At 45.8% G+C, this 27,832-nt stretch overlaps 5 protein-coding genes across 8 annotated transcripts; all 5 read right to left on the bottom strand.

Moving 5' to 3' along the window:
• Positions 1-27,832, bottom strand: LOC9636223 (fatty alcohol:caffeoyl-CoA acyltransferase). Of its 3 annotated transcripts, XM_024687486.1 has the most exons (4): positions 27,671-27,832; positions 21,245-21,614; positions 20,474-21,196; positions 1-186 (listed from the first exon to the last, which is right to left on the bottom strand). In XM_024687486.1, the coding sequence occupies exons 1-4, from the start codon at positions 27,799-27,801 to the stop codon at positions 31-33; spliced, it is 1,380 nt and encodes a 459-aa protein (XP_024543254.1). In that variant the 5' UTR covers positions 27,802-27,832; the 3' UTR covers positions 1-30. The 3 variants fall into 3 exon arrangements, with proteins under 3 accessions (XP_024543254.1, XP_024543253.1, XP_024543252.1); XM_024687485.1 differs by lacking the exon at positions 1-186 and having other exon boundaries at positions 20,288-21,196; XM_024687484.1 differs by lacking the exons at positions 1-186; positions 20,474-21,196; positions 21,245-21,614 and adding an exon at positions 24,673-27,252 and having other exon boundaries at positions 27,301-27,832.
• On the bottom strand, positions 3,470-4,254 carry LOC112350734. The gene is made up of 2 exons (XM_024687490.1): positions 4,241-4,254; positions 3,470-4,155 (listed from the first exon to the last, which is right to left on the bottom strand). The coding sequence occupies exons 1-2, from the start codon at positions 4,251-4,253 to the stop codon at positions 3,494-3,496; spliced, it is 675 nt and encodes a 224-aa protein (XP_024543258.1). The 5' UTR covers position 4,254; the 3' UTR covers positions 3,470-3,493.
• Positions 4,347-8,315, bottom strand: LOC9636225. Of its 2 annotated transcripts, XM_024687483.1 has the most exons (3): positions 7,408-8,314; positions 5,883-7,359; positions 4,347-5,812 (listed from the first exon to the last, which is right to left on the bottom strand). In XM_024687483.1, the coding sequence occupies exons 1-3, from the start codon at positions 8,242-8,244 to the stop codon at positions 5,571-5,573; spliced, it is 2,556 nt and encodes an 851-aa protein (XP_024543251.1). In that variant the 5' UTR covers positions 8,245-8,314; the 3' UTR covers positions 4,347-5,570. The 2 variants fall into 2 exon arrangements, with proteins under 2 accessions (XP_024543251.1, XP_024543250.1); XM_024687482.1 differs by having other exon boundaries at positions 5,883-8,315.
• On the bottom strand, positions 11,287-12,786 carry LOC9636224 (fatty alcohol:caffeoyl-CoA acyltransferase). The gene is made up of 2 exons (XM_024687488.1): positions 12,261-12,786; positions 11,287-12,212 (listed from the first exon to the last, which is right to left on the bottom strand). The coding sequence occupies exons 1-2, from the start codon at positions 12,759-12,761 to the stop codon at positions 11,334-11,336; spliced, it is 1,380 nt and encodes a 459-aa protein (XP_024543256.1). The 5' UTR covers positions 12,762-12,786; the 3' UTR covers positions 11,287-11,333.
• Positions 17,355-19,174, bottom strand: LOC112350733. Its single transcript, XM_024687489.1, has 2 exons — positions 17,663-19,174; positions 17,355-17,619 (listed from the first exon to the last, which is right to left on the bottom strand). The coding sequence occupies exons 1-2, from the start codon at positions 18,155-18,157 to the stop codon at positions 17,602-17,604; spliced, it is 513 nt and encodes a 170-aa protein (XP_024543257.1). The 5' UTR covers positions 18,158-19,174; the 3' UTR covers positions 17,355-17,601.

Below are 27,832 nucleotides of genomic sequence, written 5' to 3'. Positions count from 1 at the left end.
TGAAGGGCAAAGAGACAACTTTATATTGTTTCAAACCTGTGGAAAACTAAGCTTTCTCATCGCGTGACTTGTGAGCCCAACATATGCTACCACATCACCTTCCTCCTTCCCTGGGAAATAGTATAGCCTGCTATCCTCAGAAGGACGAACCAGCGTCATTCCAACCGGCTTTCCAAATCCAAAGTCCTCGAAGTAGAACGAACTACCAAGTAATCATGAGGTCTCTGTTGTTCAAACTGCTGAGAATCGCATCTTGATACTCCTGGTACTCACGCGGGGAGAGGCTTTCATTCTGCTTAAGAAAATCAGTGTCAATATCAAGACGAGCATGTTGAAAAAACCACTCACCTTTACCCCAGGTAACAAGGAGAAACTTTCAAGCTTGCAATATGGGCTCTTCAGCAGCTGGCCCACGAGCTGCGCGAAAGATAAATCCAAATGTCAGGAACCAGAGCTTGGACTTGGCATTGTTGTTTATGCAATCTGCCAGCAGGGAGATCTCCTCATGGCTAAACTCCAAGGCCTTCTATTGATCCGCAGATTTGGCTGAGTAGCGCCTGATCATTTGGGATGTTGTCCAGCGTTAGCTTCCGTAGACTTGTTCGAGGCTGGAAGAGGGCAGGGGTCAAGTATTCATTCTTAGTGAGGGACAGCTCCCAGATCTTGCAGGCTGGATCTTGCAGCAGCTTCTCCAGGTTGGGCGAGCAAGGGCAATTATAAAGCTCCAGACGTTCTAAATACTTTCGAAGTGTTGATTGATCCTGCTAAAGCATTTAAATCTACGTCACAGTGATATAGAAAAAGCGTCTTGAGCTTGATTGGCATCCGCTTGTGCTTGGCAGCAGCAATAGCATCATCCAAGCTGAGAATCACTTCATGATCCAATCTGCGACTCAGCCACGCGCCAAATTTTTCTCCAGAAAAGGCCAAGGCTGCTTAGCTTGGACACAGCTGCTTCTAGAAACCCCTCCACTTTGTGGTAGCCATTGCTACACAGGATTACGTGCTCCAGAGTGTTGTCCACCTGCAGCAGCAGCTCGCGCAAGCCTTTGATGTTTTCTGAAGCGAATTTTGCTGCTCTATATCTCTGTTCCTTCAGCTCCACAGTCAACACCTCATGGTTGCACATCTCCAAGCGAATGCTTGGCAAATCCTCGTAATCATCTATCCGGGCCTGCTTTGGCTCCCCCATAACTTCCAATGGAATACCCTCAGAAATTACAACAAATGTCGTTGATGAATCAACATCCAAATGACAACTTGGAAGTGGCTAGCAAAGATGAGTCAGAGGCTTGGCATGTTGCTTGGCTTTAAACATGAAATCAGATGCCAACTCTGACCTACGGTGCACGTTGTACAAAGTGGCATCAATCATGCCAAATCTTTTTCTTTTTCTTTTGCTTTTGCTTTGTAAAGGTAATTGTTTTTGTAGGCAATTAGCAAAGCACACGCGTTAGACAAGCTGTACAAGTTTCGTATGTCGTCCGATGGTTGAGCACAGGCCAGGTAAGAATGCCAAGCAGCAGCTCGTTCTCTCACTCGGAGCGTCTCCGAGTCTAGAATTTTACAATAACAACGATTTAATTACATGCTCTCAAATTCTCGATCTTGAATGGATTTTAGTCCGCAAAAATGCGCCTCCTATATATTTACATGGATAAAATGATTTAGGGGAAACAGAGTATGTCATTTAACTAGAAAACTAACAAGATCTTCCAAGAAAGAAGAAAAATAATAAGAAAGAAGACCCACAGGGATAGTCGAATGTTATCACATCCACGGCGTTGGTCGCTGTTGCCAACAGGTTCTTCCATCTTGCCAGAAGAAAGAAAAAAGAAAAGAAAAGAAAAGAGGATTAAAGCAAGATCCGGAGAGACAAACCTGATCATGCAGTCGGATGAGGATGGAACCCCAGCGCCGTGCGGCGGCACCGGATTCAGGCGCGGTCGCTTTGTTTGGATGGTTTCGAGCTCATCCACAGCGGGCTAGACAGCTTTTTGGTGGAGGGATTTGCTTAGAGTTTTTTTGCGGTACGGGGGACTGGCTTTCATGGCAGCGACTTGGGAGGTACATTTCCTGGAAGAGAACACGTCAATGTTATTGACTTGATTCTCTCGTGGTTTTCTTTCTTTTTTTTCGGTTTAGAACATCCGCGACGAAGAACGGGGATACGCAAAACAAAGCAAAGAGAGTATATTCGTTTCACGTGAAATCATCGAGTGTGGTACTATGCCGTAGGAGAAACGAAAAGATCTTTCTGGAAATTCTTTAGACCATATCCATTAAAGGGCTTTTTTTTATATTGCTCGAGGTTTAGAGGGTTTCTAGGGTTTAGTGATGGCTCACCCGATGGAAGAAAACGTTTTAAGTACCTTCAAATCCTCGTCGTCGATAGACGAGAACTTTCTTTCCCAAAGAATCGAGAAATAATGTTTTCTCTGTGTTTTAGGGCTCGTGGCTCTGGAGTGGAGCGAATGGCGCTCGCCGGTAAGCTCCAAATGCGCTAGCTCTCATGCTCCCGCCCGAGCGAGCTAATGGACTCAGGGCCTACATTGCCACGGATTCCAGGGACGTAGAGGGCGACGATGGGGAAGTACTCTCCCATTGTCTGGGACCTTGACGACGGCAGGAAATCTGATGCGGCGTCGCCCTTGTCTAGCTTCTCCGAGGCGGCTGCTGCTGGAGAGGATGAAACACAGCCGATTGACACCGATGTGCTTTGCAGCGGTGGTGGTGGTGGTGCTCAGGACAATTCCGGGAGCCGAGATGAGGAGCAGCGGTACGAGCAGGAACTGAACGAGAAAGAGCTTGTGGAACTTAGCAACGACGATGGTAGTGCTCCAGACGCGCTCGGGGTCGGACCCCCCGCAGCTACGTAGTCTTGATATGCTGCAGAGTGGAGAGATTGTGGCGCTCAAGAGAGTGAAGATGGTCCACGAGAGAGAAGGATTCCCCATGACTTCTCTACGGGAAATCAACGTTCTTCTCTCGTTTCACCATCCATTGATCGTGGATGTCAAGGAAGTGGTGGTTGTGACATTCTTCTCGAGTTTAAGCGTGCAAAGCTGGACACCCTTCCGAGGTACGCAAAAAGACAGACTAGTTGTTGCCAGTGTTGATGTTTCTCCATGGCAGATGGAGTGGTGGAAGAAGCTTGAAACTGGATGGTTCAGATCACGCTCCTGCTATTCTGCAGCTTAAGCATTACCTTCCATTCCACCACATGAAGCTCCACAACTGGCTGCTCTATTTATGCCTGAGCTTTGCGGTCGTCAGCAAAGTATCAGTGAGTAACTTCTTATAGCGAAGGACGTTTCTGACAACCCCTCGTGCTGACTGGTGTAGTTTCCATTTTCAGAAAGCTCAACGAGAGAACAACAGCTAACACCGAGCCTGATACAAGCCAAAATGTTTCCAAGCCCGCTTTTACACAGGAAACGGGCTGCAGGAAATTACAGAGGCTGTCACAAAGCAGATTGACAGGGTTTTGCTATCAAAGGCATGAATCTTCTGACAAGATGAGCTGCACAGAGGTCGCAGTGCATGGGCAGAGCGAAATCTTCCATTGTGCAAGGGACACGGTGAGCCTTGTGTCGTGAGAACAGTTACGAAGGCTGGTCCCAATCTTGGCCGTGGCTTCTACGTCTGTGCTAAAGCAAAGGTAGCCTTGAAAGATTCTGCATATTTTATTCGTTGTTTGCAACACGGCCCAGCTTCCAATCCTGAAGCAAGCTTTGCTGCTTAGGTGAGAGCGTTTTAACACAGGTACTTCTGTTTGTGAATGTTTTTGTTTCCAGACAATCATATCTAAGATCACTCCTAAGAAGGAAAGTTCCTTTAAGTCTACTTGATGAGTTTCCTGGGCTCGCTCACAAGCTCGGGATCCGAGACTTGGAACGCCTTGGTAATTACATCGTCGCTCACGTCCGCCCTGGAAGCAAAGACCGCCTTTGCAACCTCGAAGTCCCCGGATTCTGGCTGTTAAACGTGGCGATCCCCACAGCTTCCTCCTTCCCAACGTTGAGCTGGAAGTGGACGACACGAGGAAACATGACCCAACACGAACATGTTCCCGGCCTGGATCACCCCTCTGGACAAAGAGGAGCTCCGTACGCATAAGGATCCTCGTCTGATCCTGGAGCACAGGCCAGGAGGCTGGAGGAGAAGAATGGCCAAACAGCAGCACACTGAGAAAGCTCTTTCCCTAGTCTAGAATTTTCAATGAGAATTTTTTACTTACATGGTGCGCTCATGCGTGCCCAGGGGCTGAATCGTAGGACTCCTGCGTTGCACCGTTGCTTTGTGGAAACTTTGGAGTGTCCGATGGTGTGGAGAGAGGTCTTAAGGTTTGATCTCTAAGTTCCCTGGACAGCAGATGAGCTTTCGACATACAATATATTAAGTGGATAACCGCTGCTTTCTTTTATTTTTTTTCAATTCCTTCACTTCACCGCTTCTTCATTTTAGTAGTTTTACTAAGCCTGTGCCCTTCTTCTTCAATAATAGTGATCTTCACAAACCCAGCCACTTGGACTTTTGATGAGTCCAAAGCACTTCTTCATCATCAAGATTCGGTCCTCACCATATCGTTCAGGTGAATTCTTTTTCACATACTCAAACAACTCCACAATGTCATCTTCTGATGCAGGTTGCAACCTGTTATTGAGATCACCTTCAAAGCAAGAGTCGATTGTAGCCTTCAAGCCATTTGCACTAAGCTCAATCAAGGTGCTGACCAGCTCCCCTCCCTCAGGCAATGCCACTTTACCAAGCTTTGCAAGGGTGAAACACATTGTGATGGCTGGGACGAAGATGTTGCTATACTTTTTGAACCATTGATTTGGGATAGTGATTGGTACTCCTGGGTACTTCTTCAAATCAACTGGGTGACAGCCGCTTGGATGCTCACATAAGTAGCTAATATTTGCTCGTTTCCCAATCAGTTGAATATTTTAGCGACAGATTTGACTCCATTGTAAGGTGTGGGAGTTTTGGACACTCCAGCTTAATGGATTCCAACAGTGATGAGCAGCTCTTGATCAATACGTTTTCTGTGTCCTTCAGGCCCTTTTGAAGCTTCTGTAAAGATTTTTTGATATCTGTTATGGAGACCTTAAAGTCCTCCATATATATCTGCATCCCCTGCATTTGATGCTTGTGTAATTGATAGCAAAAGTTGGCAAGGTTACTCATGTCATCACTTTCAAACTTTGGGATCTCGACCTGCACAAGCTGTTGCTGCTGGCTTTGATACACTGGCACTATGTGCTGGTTGTATTCTGTGACAACCTCTTCAACAGAACGCTTATGTGGCTGAATGATCTCGTTGACTTCACTTGGCATTAAGAGTTCCAAGGCACTTGTGGAGTCACCAAAACCCCAGGTAAAGTGATAATCAAAGCCCTCCCTAGCTACCATCTGTTTAACCTCTTGCAATGCCCAAGAGCTCTTGTTGTTTTCATCGCATGACCTCTGTTGTCCTGATGCTTTTCCAAATTGTCTTACCTTCCCTGGATTCAGAACATGCTCTTCAAGCTTGATGAAAGGACAGGCCCTGTTAGTTTCCTTGACTACACAATCCGTATCTCATTCATGAACTGCTCCCCTTTGAGTCCCCTCTTTTCCTCCTTGGGCACCATCAACATAATATCCACCCATTGCCGATCTGTCCAATGCTTATAATCCCCACCAATAGTCACCAGAACTTGAATGAGATCCTCTTGGAAGGAAACCCAACCAGCACCAAGCTTACTTCCATGGCCCCATCTGTCACACATCTCCTTCACCTTGGCTTGAATAACTGCAAAAACTCCTGCTTGCAACCAACAAACATACAGACATCAATGTTTAATCTCAATCCCAGCAGTCAAGAGCATAATTACCTGATGGGAGAAGAACGAAGCCCTTGATAGTGTCGTCTGCTTGCAATCTCCGACCCCAACAATCATATGTTTGCTCCCTTTCAATCCACCCAGTGAACTCATCACGCAATAATGCAGGCACAATGAGGTGTTCTGGCCGATTTCGTGGCTCTGACCACCTTATGTCCCAGCTCCTCATGCCATCAGGAATCAAAACCCCCATCTCACAGAGCAGCTTGAGCAAGAAATAGATGTTGCCCTCTGAAGTCTCTCCATGTGTTCTGAGAGCTTCTACTGCTTCCTCAGTAGACCACTTGGGTTCCCCCCACTTCATCGTATCGTTTCTGTCTTGCTTAGGAATGAAAATTCCTAACACTGTATGGAGAAACCATGGCATGTCTAGAACAGCATTGTTGACAATCAATGCAGCTTCCTTGTCGTTTGGATCCGTGTTTTGATATGTGTCATCTGCCCCAAAGTAGACAGCTTCTCCCATGTCATGTAGGCAGATGAATGTGTATTGTGCAGCAAGTGCCTCATCTTCTTTCTCCCCCTGGAACCAAGCCTTCGACATCTCATGTAGGTCGACCACCCTCTGCTGGACAATTGTTTGTGCCCGTGTGTGGATATGATACCATGGTGAGGATGAAGCCCGCCCTCTGATAACCTCATCACAAGTCCAGGGAATCACGGGAACCTCATTTATCATTTCGCCCACTGCTATCGCCAGCCTGGGCTTCAGTTCCTCCTGTACCTGACGAGCATTCAACCCATTTAACTCGAAATAGTGATCACCACGTTGGCCCTGAACAAAGTCTAGCCTGTCCTTATACTTGAGTAACAGTGACGTCGCAGCTGCTCGAGCTTCTACCAAGAAACGGTCATGACGAACAAAGATGTTGAGTACTAAGAAAATGGTGGGTTTCCTAGCTGGTGCTGCAGTTTGGTGGGCCGCTATGAAGCGAAGCCAGTATTGGAGCTCTGTTTTCATCTTACCTCCACGACCTCCAACCTTGCACACCACCATGAAGAGATCTTTGTCGCTGCCCCTGAGGAAATAGTGATGAAAAGCGTGGTAGACCTCCTGGCCTCCCAGATCGTAAATCAGGAGTTTCTTCCTCTCTCCAAATCTGAGAGTCCTCCTCTCAATTCCCACTGTTGATGCATGATCCTGACATGGCGGCTTCACACACTGCCAGAGGGCTGCATAGGGGCGGACCAGATTGGTGGAGATGGTGGTCTTGCCCGAGGCAGTGTGGCCGCACATGAACAGCTTGGCAGTTGATGGTGTGACTGGAGGGTTTTCTAGAGCGCTTTGTGCAAGAACGGGGCTCTTCTGAAATAGAGCATTCCGGTACTTCACCTTCAACCATCTGTCCTCCAACAGTATGGAAGCCCATTCCCCGCCAATGCGCAGTCTCTGGATCCGGCTGCTGTAGTTGGCCTCCAAATTGCTGAGAATCGCATCTTGATGACTAGGTGAGGAGAGGCTTTCCTTCTGCTTAAGAAAATCGGTGTCAATATCAATGTTGAAACAACAACTCACCCCAGGTAACAAGGAGAGACTTTCAAGCTTGCAATATGGGCTCTTCAGCAGCTGGCCCACGAGCTGCACGATAGATAAAGAGAAATGGAATGATGTGAACTCCAGGAACCAGAGCTTGGACTTGGCATTGTTGTTTATGCAATCTTCCAGCAGGGAGATCTGCGCAGGGTTGGGCTCATTTGAAATTCCAAGGCCCTCTATTGATCCACAGATTTGGCTGAGTAGCGCCTGATCATTTGGGATGTCGACCAGCGTAAGCTTCTGTAGACTTGTTCGAGGCTGGAAGAGGGCAGGGGTCAAGTATTCATTCTTATCCAGGGACAGCTCCCAGATCTTGCAGGCTGGATCTTGCAGCAGCTTCTCCAGGTTGGGCGAGCAATGGCAATTATAAAGCTCCAGACGTTCTAAATACTTTGGAAGTGTTGATCCTGCTAAAGCATCTAAATCTACGTCACAGTAACATAGAAGAAGCGTCTTGAGCTTGATTGGCATCCCCTTGTGCTTGACAGCAGCAATAGCTTCATCCAAGCTGCGAAACACCCCCTCGCGAAATTTGTCTCCATAAATGGCAAGGCTGCTCAGCTTGGACACAGCTGCTTCTAGAAACCCCCCCACTTTGTGGTAGCCCTTCTCCCTCATGATTACGTGCTCTAGACTGTTGTCCTCCTGCAGCAGCAGCTCGCGCAACCCTTTGAAGTCTCTTAAATTGAATTTTGCTGCTCTGTATCTCTGTTCCTTCAGCTCCCTCACACTCGACACCCCATGGCTCCACATCTCAGAGAAAATGCTTCTCAAATCCTTGTAGTCATCTATCCGGGCCTGCTTTGGCTCCCCCATAACTTCCAATGGAATACCCTCAGAAATTACAACAAATGTCGTTGATGAATCAACATCCAAATGACAATTTGGAAGTGGTTAGCAAAGATGAGTCAGTGGCTTGGCATGCTGCTTGACTTTAAACATGAAATCAGATGCCAACTCTGATAGCAACGCAACCCTACGGTGCACGTCGTACAAAGTGGCATCAATCATGCCAAATGTTTTTTTTTAAAATTTTGCTTTAAAGGTAATTGTTTTTGTAGCGTTAGACAAGCTACGAGTTTCGTATGTCGTCCGATGCTTGAGCACAGGCCAGGTAGCTTGCGAGGAGAAGAATGCCAAGCAGCAGCTCGTTCTCTCACTCGGAGCGTCTCCGAGTCTAGAATTTTACAATAACAACGATTTAGTTACATGCTCTCAAATTCTCGATCTTGAATGGATTTTAGTTCCAAAAAATGCGCTTCCTATATAATTACATGTAACTAGAAAGCTCACAAGATCTTCCAAGAAAGAAGACCCACAGGGATATCACATCCACGGCGTTGGGTCGCCGTTGCCAACAGGCTCTTCCATCTTGCCGGAAGAAATAAAAAAAGAAAAGAAAAGAGGATTAAACCAAGATTCGGAGAGACAAACTTGATCATGCAGCCGGATGAGGATGGAGCCCCAGCACCGTGCGCGAAAACGTGCAGCGGCACCGGATTCAGGCACGGTCGCTTTGTTTGGATGGTTTCGAGCTCATCCACAGCGGGCTAGACAGCTTTTTGGTGGAGGGATTTGTTTAGAGTTCTTCTGTGGGACGGGGGACTGGCTTTCATGGCAGCGACGTGGGAGGTACATTTCTTGGAAGTGCTGGCTTGTAACACGTCAATGTTATTGAGTTGATTCTCTTGTGGTTTTCTTGCTTTTTTTTCGGTATAGAACATCCGCGACGAAGAACGGGGATACGCAAAACAAAGAAGCAAAGAAAAGCGAGTATATTCGTTTCACGTGAAATCATCAAGTGTGGTACTAAGAAACGAAAAGATCTTTCTGGAATTCTTTAGACCATATCCATTAAAGGGCTTTTTTTTATATTGCTTGAGGTTTCTAGGGTTTAGCGATGGAAGAAAACGTTTTAAGTACCTTCAAATCGATCTTTCCTCATAAAGAATCGAGAAACATAAAATGCAATAATGATTAGACCAACAAAGGGTAAATATTTTACTTCTCTGTGGTTTAGGGCTCGTGAGTGGACCGAGCCCGAGCGAGCTAATGGACTCAGGGCCTACATTGCCACGGATTACAGGGACGTAGAGGGCGACGATGGGGAAGTACTCTCCCATTGTTTGGGACCTTGACGACGGCAGGAAATCTGATGCGGCGCCGCCCTTGTCTAGATTCTCCGAGGTGGCTGCTGCTGGAGAGGACGAAGCACAGCCGATTGACACCGATGTGCTTTCCAGCGGTGGTGGTGGTGCTCAGGACAATTCCGGGAGCCGAGATGAGGAGCAGCGGTACGAGCAGGAACTGAACGAGAAAGAGCTTGTGGAACTTACCGATGACGATGGTAGTGCTCCAGACGCGCTTGGGGTCGGACTCGGACTATGACAATCGATCGCTGCCCCCGCAGCGACGTAGTATTGATATGCTGCGAGGCTGCCGAAGCGTGGACGAGTTTGTTGAGAGTGGCCCTGTGCCACGTGGCTAGTCCACGTGGAGAGACACGAGTCTTCATCGGTTCACCATCTTGCAGCAGCTTCTCCAGGTGGGGTAATTTTTTGTCGTCACGCAGAGGTAGCTTGGAGGCCGTCCTGAACATGACAGTCTCGAAAGTGTCAAAACATAGCGGAAGCGTCGTGTGGACAATGTGGCTCTGATATATCGTTGCCTTCTAGTTCTTCGTCAACTTTAGCCAACGTGGATCTATGAGGTGGCAACTCTTCATGTCATGAGAAAGCGTACTAAGAGTCATAGTTTCCAGCTTTCACAGCAGTTGACCGCGAAGAACACGGGGTCTTCCATCTCTTTGCCGTGAGGAGCTCTGGAATCTCACTCCTTGGCAACCCAATCGCCTGCTTTGCAAACGAGAAGCCTTTCATGGCGTTGATAGTGAGAAGTTGTGAACAAAGTCTAATCTTCCACCGCATGAAAAATCGGCGGGAGCTAAATCTCCAGCTCTGCTCGTTGTCCAGGGGAGTTTCCACAACCACCTGCTCAAGTGACGGGGATTTGCCGCAGCTTATATCGAACTACGAAATGCCATGCCCTGGTTTTATCCAGGACTTGGTGATTGAAGTTCACAGAGACGACGTTCATGATCAGGAGAGGACATTGCGTTTCATGGAGCAGCCTCTCTCTCAGCCTCCTCCAATCCCTCAGCTCCTCCCAGCAGATCGATCATGCAGCCGCTCAAAGTGATGCTGTTTGGCCGCTCCCCGGCTTGCTTGAGCTCGTTGAAGAGCTTGAGCCCTTCCTGGCGTTGCCGTGCTGCACGTAGGCGGAGATCATCGTGTTCCAGCACAGGCCATTGAACGTGGATCTCGCGAGGCTGAGAGTTTCTGTAAGTGGTCACGACCACGATCACGCTCACGCGTTCCACTGGCAAGGATCCGAGAGTGGAGGCTTCTAGCCATGGTCAAACTTGAGGACGTCTCGAAGGCGCTCGTGTTTTTCGAGGTCGAGCTCCCAAAAGACTCCCTGTGCTGTCGCCCGCATAAGCATCCAGCGCATAAGCCGAGACCACCATTTCTGACGAAGAAATCAAGCTTCATTCCCTCGGTTTCGGGAGTGAAGAATTTTACGGCAGATTCTATCCCCGAGACCGGCGCAGGCTTCCAGAAAGACAATAAATGTCACGCCATTTGGCTTGCCTCCCTCCAAATCCATGGAGGAACTCGAGAGCGTCTCTGTAATAACCATTCCGGGCAAATTCTGGGAACATAGCAGTCAAGGAGACAGCATTCCTCTCTTTGATCCAGCCAAAAGCCGCGGTGGCCAGATCCATTATCTGGAGCTTCCCGTGCATGTCAACAATAACGGTACCATCAGAAACATCTGTCTCGAAGATCCTCGCCTTGATTTCCATGCCGTCCCGCGGTGAGGGGCAAAGAGAACTTTATATTGTTTCAAACCTGTGGAAAACTAAGCTTTCTCATCGCGTGACTTGTGAGCCCAATATATGCTACCACATCACCTTCCTCCTTCCCTGGGAAATAGTATAGCCTGCCATCCTCAGAAGGATGAACCAGCGTCATTCCAACCGGCTTTCCAAATCCAAAGTCCTCGAAAACCGGGAAGTAGAACGAACTTCCAAGGATCAATGCTGTTTCCGTCTTAGATTGAGGAAGCGCTGTGAAGCCCCTGTCGCCACTGCTCACAACCTTTGAGTAGAGACCCACGCCTTCCTCCGTGAGCAAATCACCAATCTTTTTCTTGAGAAGATCCGCCCCGTTTCTCAGCTCATTTCCCTGAGCTCGTAGGCTCGAGACTTTGGTGGAAACGTGATCATACACCGCGGCCATTCCTACGAATCCCTTCGGCACAGTCTTGATCCGTCCTCTACAGTTCGCCGCGAATACAACAGTAGTGGTTTCGTCATCCTTGAGATCTCTCGCAGCGTTAACTCTGGACCATATGAAACTCGTGAGAAGCTGGAACGAGCTAAACCCTGGATTCTCGAGCTTCATCTTTTGGATCTTCTCCTTCTTGAATGCAAAGCACTTCATGTCATACTCCGCGGACTGCGATGTTGACTTGGTGCTTAATTTCAGTAAATCCGCGTTGCAGATCCTTTCAAACCCTGCTGGAAGCTCAAAATCTGTGGGATGATCGTCCGAGACCGCAATGCATGGTGGAGTTTCCACGACCACGGGCTTGAGTGACATAGATTTACCACAACAGACCTCGGCCCATGACTTGACAAAGTTCCAGGTCCCAGCTCCATCTAAAAGCTGGTGATTGAACTTGACGGAGATGCAAATGCCTCCACAAGAAAGCTCTGTCACCTACATTCGATTCGACTTGATTATCAATGCGAATATATATTGAAGTACCTGGATGATGAACAGAGGAGCATCGAAGGACCATGGAATTGTTAATATATCGTAGTCTCCACATTGTGCCAGATCTTCCACTAGTTTTGCTGGAATCCCCTCAAAATGACCACTCACTTCATCCTTTGCGAGCTCCTCAACAGTAACTCCAGTAGCACTGGCTTCAATGAAGAGCACGCCTTTGTCATTGCAAACCACATCCATCCGCAGTCCATTCTCGCTGTCACTCACAAGCAATCTCCCTGCCAGGGGATAAAACTCCACCAGCGCCTTGGCAAGAGAACTCTTGAGATTTGCTACAATGGCCTCGAAGGAGAGATGGGGAGGAGGCTTTCGGAAGAAGAGAAGGCGAGTCCTGTAAGGCACGAACCAAATCATATGAGAAGCAGCACCGAGACGCATTTGCTTCTTCCTCTCCAACAGATTGACATTCTCCGGGCTGTAACTTGGAGAAACCAAGCAAATGTTCGCCACTGTGATCCTGGAAGACTCCAGCGCCATAGCCAAAACTTCTGACTTTAGAGGAGAGAGAGAAGGCTCGACCAAACTTAATCAAGGTGATAAGGAAACATTAGTTAAATGTAGAGTATATCCTATGCCTTTAGTTTTTCCCTGGTGATTTTAGGGTTTTACTTATCTTATAAATTATTCTTGGAGGAAAATTTGGAGTTGCGAGAAGCATTAAGAGTATTATAAAAAGTTGGGCTTGGCTTAGGAAAATAAAAAAGGTGGTTATATCCATTTTTGATAACACAGAGTAATGACAAATGAGAGAAACCAAAGGAAAACTTTCATTTAAATCCATTACCATGAACGTTTTATAAAGGAAATGCTGAAGATTGATGAGTTCCTTGTAAATTCCATTGCTGTGGGTGATTGTATGCATTCTCTTATAAGGAAAGCTAGCAAATATGAAACAACAAATAATATAAAGTAATAAAATTGACATAAAAAAAAAATACTTGCATTCATTCACCACGACCTAGATAGTATTTATCAAGAGCACCTTTAAGCTTCTAAAATAGAAAAAAATGTAACTCCAAAATCAAAGACAAGCATTAAGACATATTGGTAATAAATTAGAATAGAAAACTGTTTATTTTTAAATATCATCATAAATAATGACTTAAATTCCCATCTTTACCACTATGTTTATAACTTTTCTTTTTGGACTTAAAATTTAGTCATAAATAAGAACTAAACATAACAATTACATATTTTCTGGTCAAAACTACAATTTTTTTTGTTTATAACTATTATAAATTACTTAAATAAGAATTTATAATTTTCTAATATAAAACTATTGTGTCTTAAATTTAGTTACAAATATCAATTGTTAGCAATCTCAAGCTTCAGCTTATCTTCTGTTTTCGAACCTGCCTCCAAATATGCAGGGAATGGATTAGCAGCAGCAGAGCTACGGTGCTCTATCCATCGCAAACTTATCGGAGGCACTCAGGAACAACGTGGAGCTAGCATAGAAGATTATAGTGTGACACATCGTTTTCTTTTGTCTTCTTGCAGCACCTGTCATGTGTCTGCTTGAGCTGGAAGACGATTACACTGCTGGAAGAGTAGTGAATCGCTGGGACACGTGAAAGGTTCTCGGTGCTTGGATGTGGTGGATACACCATAAAAGTAAAGAGTGTTTCTTCTTTCATTTCGATTCGAGAGTTTCTAAGGACCAGGCAGTGTGAACTTCGAGAGTTTCGTGCTCCCGCTTAAGGTTTCCACCAGGAATGGCAAAGATGAAGATCTTGATGGCGATCTTCCTCATTTTCTCAGTCCAAACAGCACCTCGAGAGGAGAGTGTCCACTACTGCTTCAGTGATGATGACTGCTCTGAAAGAAAAGTGGAGCAAGAACAATGGATTTCACTTCAACCCACGCATTGATTCATATATGGCTGTATATATATACAACTTCAATCAAATTGGAAATCACCAGAGATCTGATCACAATTTGGACTACTTCTGATATGAATCGTCTTGCTTGTCGTGTTTATCATTATTCCTACACTCCCCCTTCAAGCTGAGGGTGCTTGATACTCCAAGTTGATTCCTCAGCTTGATGAATGTGAGCTCCGAAAGTGGCTTGGTTAGAAGGTCTGCCAACTGATACTATGAAGGAACGTATTCCAGGTGAAGATCTCCAGCTGCTACATGTTCACGAATGAAGTGATGCTGCCCGTCTATATGTTTCGTACAAGCATGAAACACAGGATTCTTTGACATGGCGATTGCACTTTTGTTGTCGCAATGCAGAATGGTCGCATTTGATAGCTGTTGATTGAGTTCTCCAAGTCATCGACAAAGCCAGATGATCTCCCTTGCTGCTGTACTGGCAGCTATGTACTCTGCTTCTGCACTGAAAAGAGCAACCGTCGTTTGCTTCTTGCTTCCCCATGAAACCGGAGCACTAGCAATTATGTAGCAAATTCCGGAGGTTGAATATTGTGTATCCAAGTTGCCAGCCCAATCTGCATCGCAGTAAACTTGAAGAACAAGTTTGGACTGACCTGAGCATTTGTAAACCAGTCCATGCGCAACCGTTCCTTTCAAATACCTCAAAACTCTCTTTGCCATTTGCCAATGATAACAACTCGGAGATTGCATGTATCGGCTGAGGAGACCAACGGCAAAGGAGATGTTGGGGCGAGTCATGTTGGTGAGGTAGAGTAGTCCTCCAACAAGCGATCGGTAGACTGAGTGCTAGTCAAATAAATCATCCATCTTGCTTGTGAACTTAATGCTAGTGATGACTGGTGTAGCCACGGATTTGCAACTTGTCATGTTGAACTGGTTGAGAAGCTTCTTCACATATTGGCACTATGTGAGGGTGATTGTCCTATCTGCTTCATCCCTGTCAACTTCCATCCCTAATAGCTGCCGCACAACTCCTAAGTCCTTCATCACAAACTTGTCCATAAGCTTGATCTTCACATCCTTCAAAACAGTGTCATTGTTGCTGACAATCAAACAGTCGTCCACATAAACTGCTATCACAACAAAGTGATCACCCTGCTGAAGAAGATATAGATTTCCATTGCTGTTCAACCTCTACATACCGAGATCCATAAGAAAAGAATCCAAACATTCATACCACTGATGGGAAGCCTGCTTAAGGCCATAAAGAGCCTTGCGAAGCTTGCAGACTAGTTCGGAGCACCGTGATCCAAAAAGCTCAAAGCCTGGGGGTTGCCGCATAAATATCTCTTCCTTCAAGTTCCCATTAAGGAAGGCTGTTTTTACGTCCATGTGATGTGCACACAAATCAAACTCCGCTGAAAAAGCCAGAAGCATTCTAATACTTGTCTACTTCACAATTGGTGAGAACGTCTCATCAAAATCCACTCCAGGAACTTGTGAATATCCTTGAGCAACAAGTCTTGCTTTATAACGCTGTACCGATCCATCAGGATTTCTATGAAGCTTGAACACCCAGCATGATCCAACAACTTCACATCCTTCAGGAGCTTCCACCAAGTCATAAGTCTGGTTCTCATCAAGAGAATTCAACTCATCTTGCATTGCTGAAATCCACTTATTTGCATCAGGAGCTTGAATGGCTTGCTCAAAGTTGACTGGTTTAGAAGCTATTTCTATTGCTGCAAAAGACTATTGCTTGGGATGAGGTACTCTGCTTGATCGTCCAGATGATGTCCACCCATAGTTCTCCACATTGAATGGTAGATCACGTGTGAGCCTGTCGACTTCTCCAGTTCATGCACAATGAGCAGCATTGCCTTGTTCTTCAAGAAGAAAAGATCCAGAGACTGTTGTTGGAGAATCGTCTGCTAAAGGAGATGAGGGATAGATGATTGTTAAATCATCGTCATCTTCATCATCGTCTTCAACACCATCCCAACTCCATTCTTCCGGAGTCTAGTTCATATTTTGATTTGAGCTTCCTTCTTCTTGAACATGATCTTTGTAGAGTGTTCATTCATCAAAATGAACATCAGTGCTTTGTAAACAACCAAAGGGAACAACTCGAGAGACGATCCATAAGGGTTCAAATATAGAGGGAAAGGGCTCATGAATAAGAGTGCACCCCCTTTTCCAATCGGTTAAGGGTCTTGGGATATTTGGGGTTAAGCGTCTTTGGGTTTGAATAGTATTGGGCTGGGTGACCTCCCAAGAAGTCTAAACTTAGGAGCTTACATGCTTACAGAAATTTGATGATTACCAGGCTAGTATATGCAATATCCTTTTGAATTGGAATCGTATCCAACAAGAAAGGCCAGCTTGCTTCTGCTCTCCAACTTATCGAGATGCTCATCCACCCTTTTTGCAAAGCTTAAACAACCAAAACACTTGAGATGCACCACTGATTGTCTTTGACTAGTCCAAAGCTCTTCTGGGATCTTGTTGGGATTGCGAGAATGAGGGAGAAGGTTTTGAATGTGCACAGCTAATCCGACTGCTTCAGCCCAGAGGAATTTTGGTAGTCCTGATTCTTGAAGGAAGCACTGAATTGCATTCATGATTGTCTTGTTCTTGCACTCAGAGACTCCATTCTGTTGAGGGGTATAAGAGCAAGAGCACTGATGAAGAATTCCTCATTTAGCACAGAACTGCTTGACATATTCACCTCCTGAATCAATATGTAAACAGCCAACCCTCTGACCAGTTTTCACTTCGGCTTCTGCTACGAATTGCTTGAATTTGCTGAAGACTTCATCTTTGTGATGAAGAAGAAGACGTCCGTGTGTCTTGAGAAATCATCTGTAAGCGTCACAAAATACTTCGTGCCATTCTGAGCAAACAGTTGCATGGGTCCACAAACATCTGAGTGAATGAGCTGCAAGGGACGAGTGCTTCTGATCACAGCAGGTTTGAAAGTACAACGGGTTTGCTTGCCAAGAATGCAAGTGTGACATTTTGCTGAACTTTGAAGAACGTGGTCGTTGAAGCCATCCACAAGCTCATGCTTCTGCATACACCTGATGAGAGGGGGATTGGCATGTGCAAATCGAGAATGCCAGAGAGAACTATCTGCAGTCATGCATATCTCGCGTTTGATTTTTCTCCAAAAGCTATCTCCTTCTCAAACAAGTTACCACATATGGGAAAATGCAGTAATGGACGACCATTTGCAAGAACTTGACATTGATGTTTGGAGAAATTCACATCCAGACCTTCATCCGTAAGCTTGGCTACAAAAATCAGATTCTTCACTATCTTTGGAACATACTATGCATTCTTCAAGAGCAAAGACTTTCTTCCCAGTGGAACTCGCACATCCCCAGTTGTGCAAATAGGTAAAATGCTTCTATCTCCCACACGAATGCACTTCCCTTTTGCAGTACGCAACTGCACAAAGTTCGACCCGCTTTGCATCAGGTGTCTCTCTGAACCTGAATCAATGGTCAGTTTTTCAAAAACGTTTGGAACTGCTACCTCAGATGATGCCGCAAGTTCCCGTGTTTCCCCTTCCTGAGCATTTGCTGCGAGCCCTATGTTCATGCGTTGCAGCCAAGCTGCAACTAGGCAATCCTTGGAGTAGTGTCCTGGCATCCCACAGGTCCAGCATTCCTGTTTGTTCTTGCCCACAAAACAATCCCGAACTACTGCTTCTTTACCAGAATTCCCTGAATTCTGCTGCTGCTGCGGATTTCCCCTAAACCCGCAACCTCTGCCTTGTCCTCCTCTTCCGCGGCCTCCTCTGCCTCGATGATATGTGTGGGATGCAAGAACTAAAAGAAGAATCTTGCATGGCCTCGCAAAGTGCCAGAACTTTCTTGCTTTCGTTGAACGCCGCTGGACTGCCTTCAAGCTCCATCCACAAATCTTGCATCTTGGCGAGGAACTCTTCAAAGTTCTCGCCTGGATGAAAATGGGTCTCATGAATGCAAGTCTCGACCGTGCTGATCTTGGAGAGGGAAAGAACAGCATACTTGTTGTGGAGATGAGCCCAGATCTCACAAGCACTCTTATGACGCAAACGCATCATAAGGGCATCTGCAAGCTTAGAAAGAATCAATCCTTTTGCTCGAGATTCCTTCTTCTCCAGCGCAGCTTGTTCCCCTGGATCAAGCTGTTGTCAAGCTGCTGCAACAAAGGCACGAATTGCCTCTTCATCCACGACTTCTCCTTCCACCGAAGTTGAAGCTCCCAATGCAGCAGGGGCTTGCCGCATACGAGCATCTGCAGCGATTGTCGGTGGTGAAACGATTTCCCAGAGTTCTTCCATCTGCAGCATGCGCATCATTTTCTCAGACCAGGTGTTGAACCCTCTCCTCCCATCAAAGGCAGTGACTCCCTGAAGCAAGATCAATCCAACTTTGCTGCAGCTCATGATGTGAGGCACAAAGAAAGGAGAAGAAAGAGTTCAGAAACTGAGCTCTGATACCATGAAAGAAAAGCGGAGCAAGAAGAATGGATTTCACTTCAACCCACCCATTGATTCATATATGGCTGTATATATATACAACTTCAATCAAATCGGAAATCACCAGAGATCTGATCACAATTCGGACTGCTTCTGATATGAATCGTTTTACTTGTCGTGTTCATCATTATTCCTACATGCTCTTGCAATCGCAGCTGCGTTTACTACCTTCGAAGCTATCGCCAGTGCCTTGGTGGCGAGGAGAGAGAGCTGGATCTTTCAGCCAGGAACGCTCTCAAGGACATACCCAAAAGGATCTAGAAGACTCCGCCAGTCACACCCTGTCTGCACTAAAACAAAATCTATGACGGTGGGACAGAGGCGAGCCTAGAGCGCTGTAGTCATGGCTCATATAGAGGTGGCTTGCATGTCCATGGAGGCCGTCCTGAACATGACAGTCTCAAGAGTGTCAAAACATAGCGTGGACAATGTGGCTCTGATCTACTCAACTCCAGCCAACGTGGATCTATGAGGTGGCAACTCCTTCTCATGTCATGAGAAAGCGTACATCTCCAACTGAGAGTCATAGTTTCCAGCGTTGGAGAGCTTTCACAGCACTTGACTGAGAAGAACGGGGTCTTCCATCTCTTTGCCGTGGAATCTCACTCCTGGGCAAACGAGAAGCAAACGAGAAGCTTTTCATGGCGTTGATAGTGTGAACAAGTTCTAATCTTCCACCGCATGAAAAATCGGCGGGAGCTAAATCTCCAGCTCTGCTCGTTGTCCAGGGGAGTTTCCACGACCACAAGTGACGGGGATTTGCCGCAGCTTATATCGAACTACGAAATGCCATGCCCTGGTTTTATCCAGGACTTGGTGATTGAGAGACGACATTCATGATCAGGAGGGGACATTGCGTTTCATGGAGCAACCACTCTCTCAGCCTCTTCAAATCCCCCAGCTCGTCCCAGCAGATCGATCATGCAGCCCCCCAAGTGCTCGCTCAAAGTCCCGGCTTGTTTGAGCTCGTTGAAGAGCTTGAGCACTTCCTGGCGTTGCTGTGCTGCAAGTTGGCGGAGATCATCGTGTTCCAGCACAGGCCATTGAACGTGGATCTCGCGAGGCTGAGAGCTCCACACTTTCTGTAAGTGATGACGACCACGATCACGCTCACGCGAATTCCACTAGCAAGGATCCGAGATTCTAGCCATGGCCAAACTTGAGGACGCCTTCAAGACGCTCGCGATCCAGCATCGTGTCGAGCTCGCTAAAGACTCGGAGCGCTTCCCTGTGCTGTCCGTTTTGGGCATACGCCGCCATCATCGCGCAACGTGACCGCATTTCCCCAGCGCATAAGCTCCATTCCCTCGATTTCGGGAGTGGAAAATTTTACAGCAGATTCTATTCCCGGGACCGGCGCAGGCTTCCAGGGAAAAAAAAAATGGCAAGCCATTTGGCTTGACTCCCTCCAAATCCATGGAGGAGCTCGAGAGCTCGAGAGAGCGTCTCTGTAATGCCCATTCCGGGCAAATTCTGAGAACATAGCAGTCAAGGAGACAACATTCCTTGATCCAGCCAAAAGCCGAGATGGCCCGACCCATTATCTGGAGCTTCCCGTGCATGTCAACAATCACAGTACCATCAGAAACATCTGTCTCGAAGATCCTCGCCTCGATCTCCATGCCGTCCCGCGGTGAAGGGCAAAGAGACAACTTTATATTGTTTCAAACCTGTGGAAAACTAAGCTTTCTCATCGCGTGACTTGTGAGCCCAATATAAGCTACCACATCACCTTCCTCCTTCCCTGGGAAATAGTATAGCTTGCTATCATCAGAAGGACGAACCAGCGTCATTCCAACCGGCTTTCCAAATCCAAAGTCCTCGAAAACCGGGAAGTAGAACGAACTTCCAACGATCAATGCTGTTTCCATCTTAGATTGAGGAAAAGCTGTGAAGCCCCTGTCGCCACTGCTCACAGCCTTTGAGTAGAGACCCGCGCCTTCCTCCGTGAGCAAATCACCGATCTTTTTCTTGAGAAGATCCGCCCCATTTCTCAGCTCATTTCCCTGAGCTCGTAGGCTCGAGACTTTGGTGGAAACGTGATCATACACCACGGCCATTCCTACGAATCCCTTCGGCACAGTCTTGATCCGTCCTCTACAGTTTGCTGCAAACACAAGAGTAGTGGTTTCGTCATCCTTGAGATCTCTCGCAGCGTTAACTCTGGACCATATGAAACTCGTGAGAAGCTGGAACGAGCTGAACCCTGGATTCTCGAGCTTCATCTTTTGGATCATCTCCTTCTTGAATGCAAAGCACTTCATGTCATACTCCGCGGACTGCGATGTTGACTTGGTGCTTAATTTCAGTAAATCCGCGTTGCAGGCCCTTCCAAACCCTGCTGGAAGCTCAAAATCTGTGGGATGATCGTCCGAGACTGCAATGCATGGTGGAGTTTCCACGACCACGGGCTTGAGTGACATAGATTTACCACAACAGACCTCGGCCCATGACTTGACAAAGTTCCAGGTCCCAGCTCCATCTAAAAGCTGGTGATTGAACTTGACGGAGATGCAAATGCCTCCACAAGAAAGCTCTGTCACCTACATACGATTCGACTTGATTATCAATGCGGATATATATTGAAGTACCTGGATGATGAACAGAGGAGCATCGAAGGACCATGGAATTGTCGATATATCGTAGTCTCCACATTGTGCCAGATCTTCCACTAGTTTTGCTGGAATCCCCTCGAAATGACCACTCACTTCATCCTTTGCGAGCTCCTCAACAGTAACTCCAGTAGCACTAGCTTCAATGAAGAGCACGCCTTTGTCATTGCAAACCACATCCATCCGCAGTCCATTCTCGCTGTCACTCACAAGCAATCTCCCTGCCAGGGGATAAAACTCCACCAGCGCCTTGGCAAGAGAACTCTTGAGATTTGCTACAATGGCCTCGAAGGAGAGATGGGGAGGAGGCTTTCGGAAGAAGAGAAGGCGAGTCCTGTAAGGCACGAACCAAATCAGCCTCCCGTTAAACACCATCCTGATTCACTCTCTCTCTCTCCGCTTACCTGGCGATGACGTGGCATCAGCCCTCTTTTTTGTTTTATCTCCAGCGCACTCCCTCTCCCGTCCGTCGCCGCTGCACACTCCCGCCCGCGGCTCCCGCCCGCCCGCTCGCCCTCACGGCTCCCGCCCGCACTCCCACCCGCCCCCGCACGTCCGCCCGCGCCCAGCGTGCGCCCTAAAATTACTTCCACGTGGCCACAGCCCCAAGCCAAATTTCAATTAGCGCGCCCTGGTCCACCCATTCACGCCGGATGGTTGCTCCATAATTGACCTAAAAACGTTTCTGTTTCTTTTATGATCAAGCATGGCAGCAGCACAGCAATTTCCAAAGGTAAGCAATCAATTTAATTTCATATTGATTCAAGAAAATCATTTAAAATCCCCCATGGCTTGATGAGGTGCAAAAATTCCATGAAAGGGATTATTTTTGTGCAGATGATTTAGATTGGAATTTGTCTAAATCAAATGAAACTATAGTGTATATATTACAAAAGGATGTGAACAAGTTTCTCGATGGTGAGAGGAGAAGGGGTGATGGAATGGATTTTTGGCAATTTTCTAACAAAAATCGTGATCCTAAAGATTTGAAATAACCCAAAAATACAAACTTTTTATCATTAATTAGGTATATTTTTTTAACAAAATATAATTACTAACTTCTTGATACAGGTATTGGTGTGAATATGGAAAACAAGATGCTCGTGAAACATCCTCTATTATGATTGCTAAATCTACACCAAAGTCAGGACTTGGAAGTAGACCAAGTCAAAGTTCTAATAAGCGGGGCTGCCTTTGCAATTTTTTGGTCAAACAGTTTTACAAATGGCTTGATTATGTGCAGATTATATATTATCATAGAGAGCATTGTGATAAAAATGGGGTTCCTTGTCATGGTCAACTTGATCTGACTGGAGGAAAGTCATTATTTCCTCAAAAGCTTTCAACAGATATTTGACATTGGGTGATTCATATGATTTAGCAGGATTTCATAGCAAATCAGATTTATAATGAGCATATACAGATTGTGGAAAGGAACAAGTTAGCTGGTGAACCTTCTCATCGAGATGATTTTCTAACTATGCAGGATATCAACAATTTGCATAGGAAGTATTCACTTTCAACTTATCGATTACATAAGAATGACGCATAGAGTGTACATATTTGGAAGAACACAAATCCTGAGAAAGTATTTTTCTATCAAGAGGTGATCGAGGTAAAGATTGTTTTATTATTGGGATCCAAACAACTTGGCAACTACAAAAGATGGTGGACTTTTCAAATAATAATCTATTGAGTCTTGACGCAACTTTTGGAATTAATCGCTACAAGGTAAAATTTTCATTCAGTTTTAAGTGATTAATACTTAATAATTTATAGTTCCCATTATACACCATGCTTACTTTTGATTATCATAGAAATGGTATTCCAATTGCATGGGTTTTAACTTCTAGTGAGAAAGGAGAACATATGAAGAATTGGATAATAACTTTTAAAAAATAAGTTTGAGAACATATGCCAAATTGGAAACTACGGGCAATAATGATTGATGATGCTGAAACAAAGATTAATGTTATAAGGTAATTAATTTGATATGAAATAATTTAATTGTTTTCCTCTATATAGAGCTACATTTGATTGTCAAATTCTATTATGTATTTGGCATGTAAGAAGGAATTGGCTCAAATATATTATTCGTAAAGTGAAATCTTGGGATATTAAGATGGAAATATGGAAACGTTTTGGAAATATTATGTATCATTCAATTCATGCAACTTTTCATGATGATAATATTATGTGAGTTGAGATTAAACAACTTATTGAACATTTTGAGGTGGATTTTCAAAATGAAGTACCTTTTATCAAGTATTTTCAAGACGAATGGAAGGACAAAGTTGGTAACCAAAACATTAATTAAATGTAGAGTATATCCTACGCCTTTAGTTTTCTCCCTGGTGATTTTAGGGTTTTACCTATCTTATAAATTTTTCTTGGAGGAAAACTTAGAGTTGCGAAAAGCATTAAGAGTATTATACCCTAAATGGGTTAAAGATTGGGCTTGGCTTAAGAAAATAAAGAAGGTGGTTGTATCCATTTTTTATAACATAGAGTAATGACAAATGAGATAAACTAAAGGAAAATTTTCATTTAAATCCATTACCATGAACGTTTTATAAAAGAAATCCTGAATATTGATGAGTTCCTCGTAAATTCCATTGCTGTGGGTGATTGTATGCATTCTCTTATAAGAAAAGCTAGCAAATATGAAACAACAAATAATATAAAGTAATCAAACTGACATAAATAAAATATACTTACATTCATTCACCACAACCTAGATAATATTTATCAAGAGCACCTTTAAGCTTCTAAAATAGGAAAAAATGTAACTCCAAAATCAAAGATTGGCAATAAATTAGAATAGAAAACTATTTATTTTTAAATATCATCATAAATAATGACTTAAATTCCCATCTTTACCACTATGTTTATAACTTTGTTTTTTGGAGTCATAAATAAGAACTAAACATAACAATTACATATTTTCTGGTCAAAACTACAAAAAAAAATTTTTGTTTATAACTATTATAAATTACGTAAATAAGAATTTATAATTTTCTAATATAAAACTATTGTGTCTTAAATTTAGTTACAAATATCAATTGAAGCCATTTTATTGCAACTTAATGCAATAAGTGGGGCTAGTGGTTAGCAATCTCAAGCTTCAGCTTATCTTCTCTTTTCGAACCTGCCTCCAAATATGCAGGGAATGGATTAGCAGCAGCAGAGCTACGGTGCTCTATCCATCGCAAACTTATCGGAGGCACTCAGGAACAACGTGGAGCTAGCATAGAAGATTATAGTGTGACACATCGTTTTCTTTTGTCTTCTTGCAGCACCTGTCATGTGTCTGCTTGAGCTGGAAGACGATTACACTGCTGGAAGAGTAGTGAATCGCTGGGACACGTGAAAGGTTCTCGGTGCTTGGATGTGGTGGATACACCATAAAAGTAAAGAGTGTTTGTTCTTTCATTTCGATTCGAGAGTTTCTAAGGACCAGGCAGTGTGAACTTCGAGAGTTTCGTGCTCTCGCTTAAGGTTTCCACCAGGAATGGCGAAGATGAAGATCTCGATGGCGATCTTCCTCATTTTCTCAGTCCAAACAGCACCTCGAGAGGAGAGTGTCCACTACTGCTTCGGTGACGATGACTGCTCTTGCAATCGCAGCTGCGTTTACTACCTTCGAAGCTATCGCCAGTGCCTGGGTGGCGAGGAGAGAGAGCTGGATCTTTCAGCCAGGAACGCTCTCAAGGACATACCCAAAAGGATCTAGAAGACCTATGACGGTGGGACAGAGGCGAGCCTAGAGCGCTGTAGTCATGGCTCATATAGAGGTGGCTTGCATGTCCATGGAGGCCGTCCTGAACATGACAGTCTCGAGAGTGTCAAAACACAGCGGAAGCGTCGTGTGGACAATGTGGCTCTGATCTACTCAACTCCAGCCAACGTGGATCTATGAGGTGGCAACTCCTTCTCATGTCATGAGAAGGCGTACATCTCCAACTGAGAGTCATAGTTTCCAGCGTTGGAGAGCTTTCACAGCACTTGACTGAGAAGAACGGGGTCTTCCATCTCTTTGCCGTGGAATCTCACTCCTGGGCAAACGAGAAGCAAACGAGAAGCTTTTCATAGCGTTGATAGTGTGAACAAGTTCTAATCTTCCACCGCATGAAAAATCGGCGGGAGCTAAATCTCCAGCTCTGCTCGTTGTCCAGGGGAGTTTCCACGACCACAAGTGACGGGGATTTGCCGCAGCTTATATCGAACTACGAAATGCCATGCCCTGGTTTTATCCAGGACTTGGTGATTGAGAGACGACATTCATGATCAGGAGGGGACATTGCGTTTCATGGAGCAACCACTCTCTCAGCCTCTTCAAATCCCCCAGCTCGTCCCAGCAGATCGATCATGCAGCCCCCCAAGTGCTCGCTCAAAGTCCCGGCTTGTTTGAGCTCGTTGAAGAGCTTGAGCACTTCCTGGCGTTGCTGTGCTGCAAGTTGGCGGAGATCATCGTGTTCCAGCACAGGCCATTGAACGTGGATCTCGCGAGGCTGAGAGCTCCACACTTTCTGTAAGTGATGACGACCACGATCACGCTCACGCGAATTCCACTAGCAAGGATCCGAGATTCTAGCCTGGCCAAACTTGAGGACGCCTCCAAGACGCTCGCGATCCAGCATCGTGTCGAGCTCGCTAAAGACTCGGAGCGCTTCCCTGTGCTGTCCGTTTTGGGCATACGCCGCCATCATCGCGCAACGTGACCGCATTTCCCCAGCGCATAAGCTCCATTCCCTCGATTTCGGGAGTGGAAAATTTTACAGCAGATTCTATTCCCGGGACCGGCGCAGGCTTCCAGGAAAAAAAAAAATGGCAAGCCATTTGACTTGACTCCCTCCAAATCCATGGAGGAGCTCCAGAGCTCGAGAGAGCGTCTCTGTAATGCCCATTCCGGCAAATTCTGAGAACATAGCAGTCAAGGAGACAACATTCCTTGATCCAGCCAAAAGCCAAGATGGCCCGACCCATTATCTGGAGCTTCCGTGCATGTCAACAATCACAGTACCATCAGAAACATCTGTCTCGAAGATCCTCGCCTCGATCTCCATGCCGTCCCGCGGTGAAGGGCAAAGAGACAACTTTATATTGTTTCAAACCTGTGGAAAACTAAGCTTTCTCATCGCGTGACTTGTGAGCCCAATATAAGCTACCACATCACCTTCCTCCTTCCCTGGGAAATAGTATAGCTTGCTATCATCAGAAGGACGAACCAGCGTCATTCCAACCGGCTTTCCAAATCCAAAGTCCTCGAAAACCGGGAAGTAGAACGAACTTCCAACGATCAATGCTGTTTCCATCTTAGATTGAGGAAAAGCTGTGAAGCCCCTGTCGCCACTGCTCACAGCCTTTGAGTAGAGACCCGCGCCTTCCTCCGTGAGCAAATCACCGATCTTTTTCTTGAGAAGATCCGCCCCATTTCTCAGCTCATTTCCCTGAGCTCGTAGGCTCGAGACTTTGGTGGAAACGTGATCATACACCACGGCCATTCCTACGAATCCCTTCGGCACAGTCTTGATCCGTCCTCTACAGTTTGCTGCAAACACAAGAGTAGTGGTTTCGTCATCCTTGAGATCTCTCGCAGCGTTAACTCTGGACCATATGAAACTCGTGAGAAGCTGGAACGAGCTGAACCCTGGATTCTCGAGCTTCATCTTTTGGATCATCTCCTTCTTGAATGCAAAGCACTTCATGTCATACTCCGCGGACTGCGATGTTGACTTGGTGCTTAATTTCAGTAAATCCGCGTTGCAGGCCCTTCCAAACCCTGCTGGAAGCTCAAAATCTGTGGGATGATCGTCCGAGACTGCAATGCATGGTGGAGTTTCCACGACCACGGGCTTGAGTGACATAGATTTACCACAACAGACCTCGGCCAATGACTTGACAAAGTTCCAGGTCCCAGCTCCATCTAAAAGCTGGTGATTGAACTTGACGGAGATGCAAATGCCTCCACAAGAAAGCTCTGTCACCTACATTCGATTCGACTTGATTATCAATGCGAATATATATTGAAGTACCTGGATGATGAACAGAGGAGCATCGAAGGACCATGGAATTGTCGATATATCGTAGTCTCCACATTGTGCCAGATCTTCCACTAGTTTTGCTGGAATCCCCTCGAAATGACCACTCACTTCATCCTTTGCGAGCTCCTCAACAGTAACTCCAGTAGCACTGGCTTCGATGAAGAGCACGCCTTTGTCATTGCAAACCACATCCATCCGCAGTCCATTCTCGCTGTCACTCACTAGCAATCTCCCTGCCAGGGGATAAAACTCCACCAGCGCCTTGGCAAGAGAACTCTTGAGATTTGCTACAATGGCCTCGAAGGAGAGATGGGGAGGAGGCTTTCGGAAGAAGAGAAGGCGAGTCCTGTAAGGCACGAACCAAATCATATGAGATGCAGCACAGAGACGCATTTGCTTCTTCCTCTCCAAGAGATCGACATTCTCCGGGCTGTAACTTGGAGAAACCAAGCAAATGTTGGTCACTGTGATCTTGGAAGACTCCAGCGCCATAGCCAAAACTTCTGACTTTAGAGGGGAGAGA

The sequence above is a fragment of the Selaginella moellendorffii genome, unplaced genomic scaffold (genome assembly GCF_000143415.4).
Source record: "Selaginella moellendorffii unplaced genomic scaffold, v1.0 SELMOscaffold_53, whole genome shotgun sequence".
NCBI lineage: Eukaryota > Viridiplantae > Streptophyta > Lycopodiopsida > Selaginellales > Selaginellaceae > Selaginella > Selaginella moellendorffii.
The sequence above is the reverse complement of the archived record's forward strand: the minus strand, read 5'-3'. Positions and strand labels throughout refer to the sequence as shown.

What these genes read in the sequence shown, in the direction of transcription:
- LOC9636225 (XM_024687482.1), bottom strand. Translation starts at nt 8,244, where the DNA reads ATGGGGGAGCCAAAGCAGGCCCGGATAGATGACTACAAGGATTTGAGA. An exon ending in CTTCGTTCTTCTCCCATCAG is followed by an intron (nt 5,813 to 5,882) that starts GTAATTATGCTC and finishes GGTTGCAAGCAG; the next exon opens with GAGTTTTTGCAGTTATTCAA.
- LOC9636224 (XM_024687488.1), bottom strand. Translation starts at nt 12,761, where the DNA reads ATGGCGCTGGAGTCTTCCAGGATCACAGTGGCGAACATTTGCTTGGTT. An exon ending in CTCCTCTGTTCATCATCCAG is followed by an intron (nt 12,213 to 12,260) that starts GTACTTCAATAT and finishes AATCGAATGTAG; the next exon opens with GTGACAGAGCTTTCTTGTGG.
- LOC112350733 (XM_024687489.1), bottom strand. Translation starts at nt 18,157, where the DNA reads ATGCTGTTCTTTCCCTCTCCAAGATCAGCACGGTCGAGACTTGCATTC.
- LOC9636223 (XM_024687486.1), bottom strand. Translation starts at nt 27,801, where the DNA reads ATGGCGCTGGAGTCTTCCAAGATCACAGTGACCAACATTTGCTTGGTT. An exon ending in GCTGCATCTCATATGATTTG is followed by an intron (nt 21,615 to 27,670) that starts GTTCGTGCCTTA and finishes GAGGCTGATTTG; the next exon opens with GTTCGTGCCTTACAGGACTC. An exon ending in TCTACTTCCCGGTTTTCGAG is followed by an intron (nt 187 to 20,473) that starts GACTTTGGATTT and finishes TTCTACTTCGAG; the next exon opens with GACTTTGGATTTGGAAAGCC.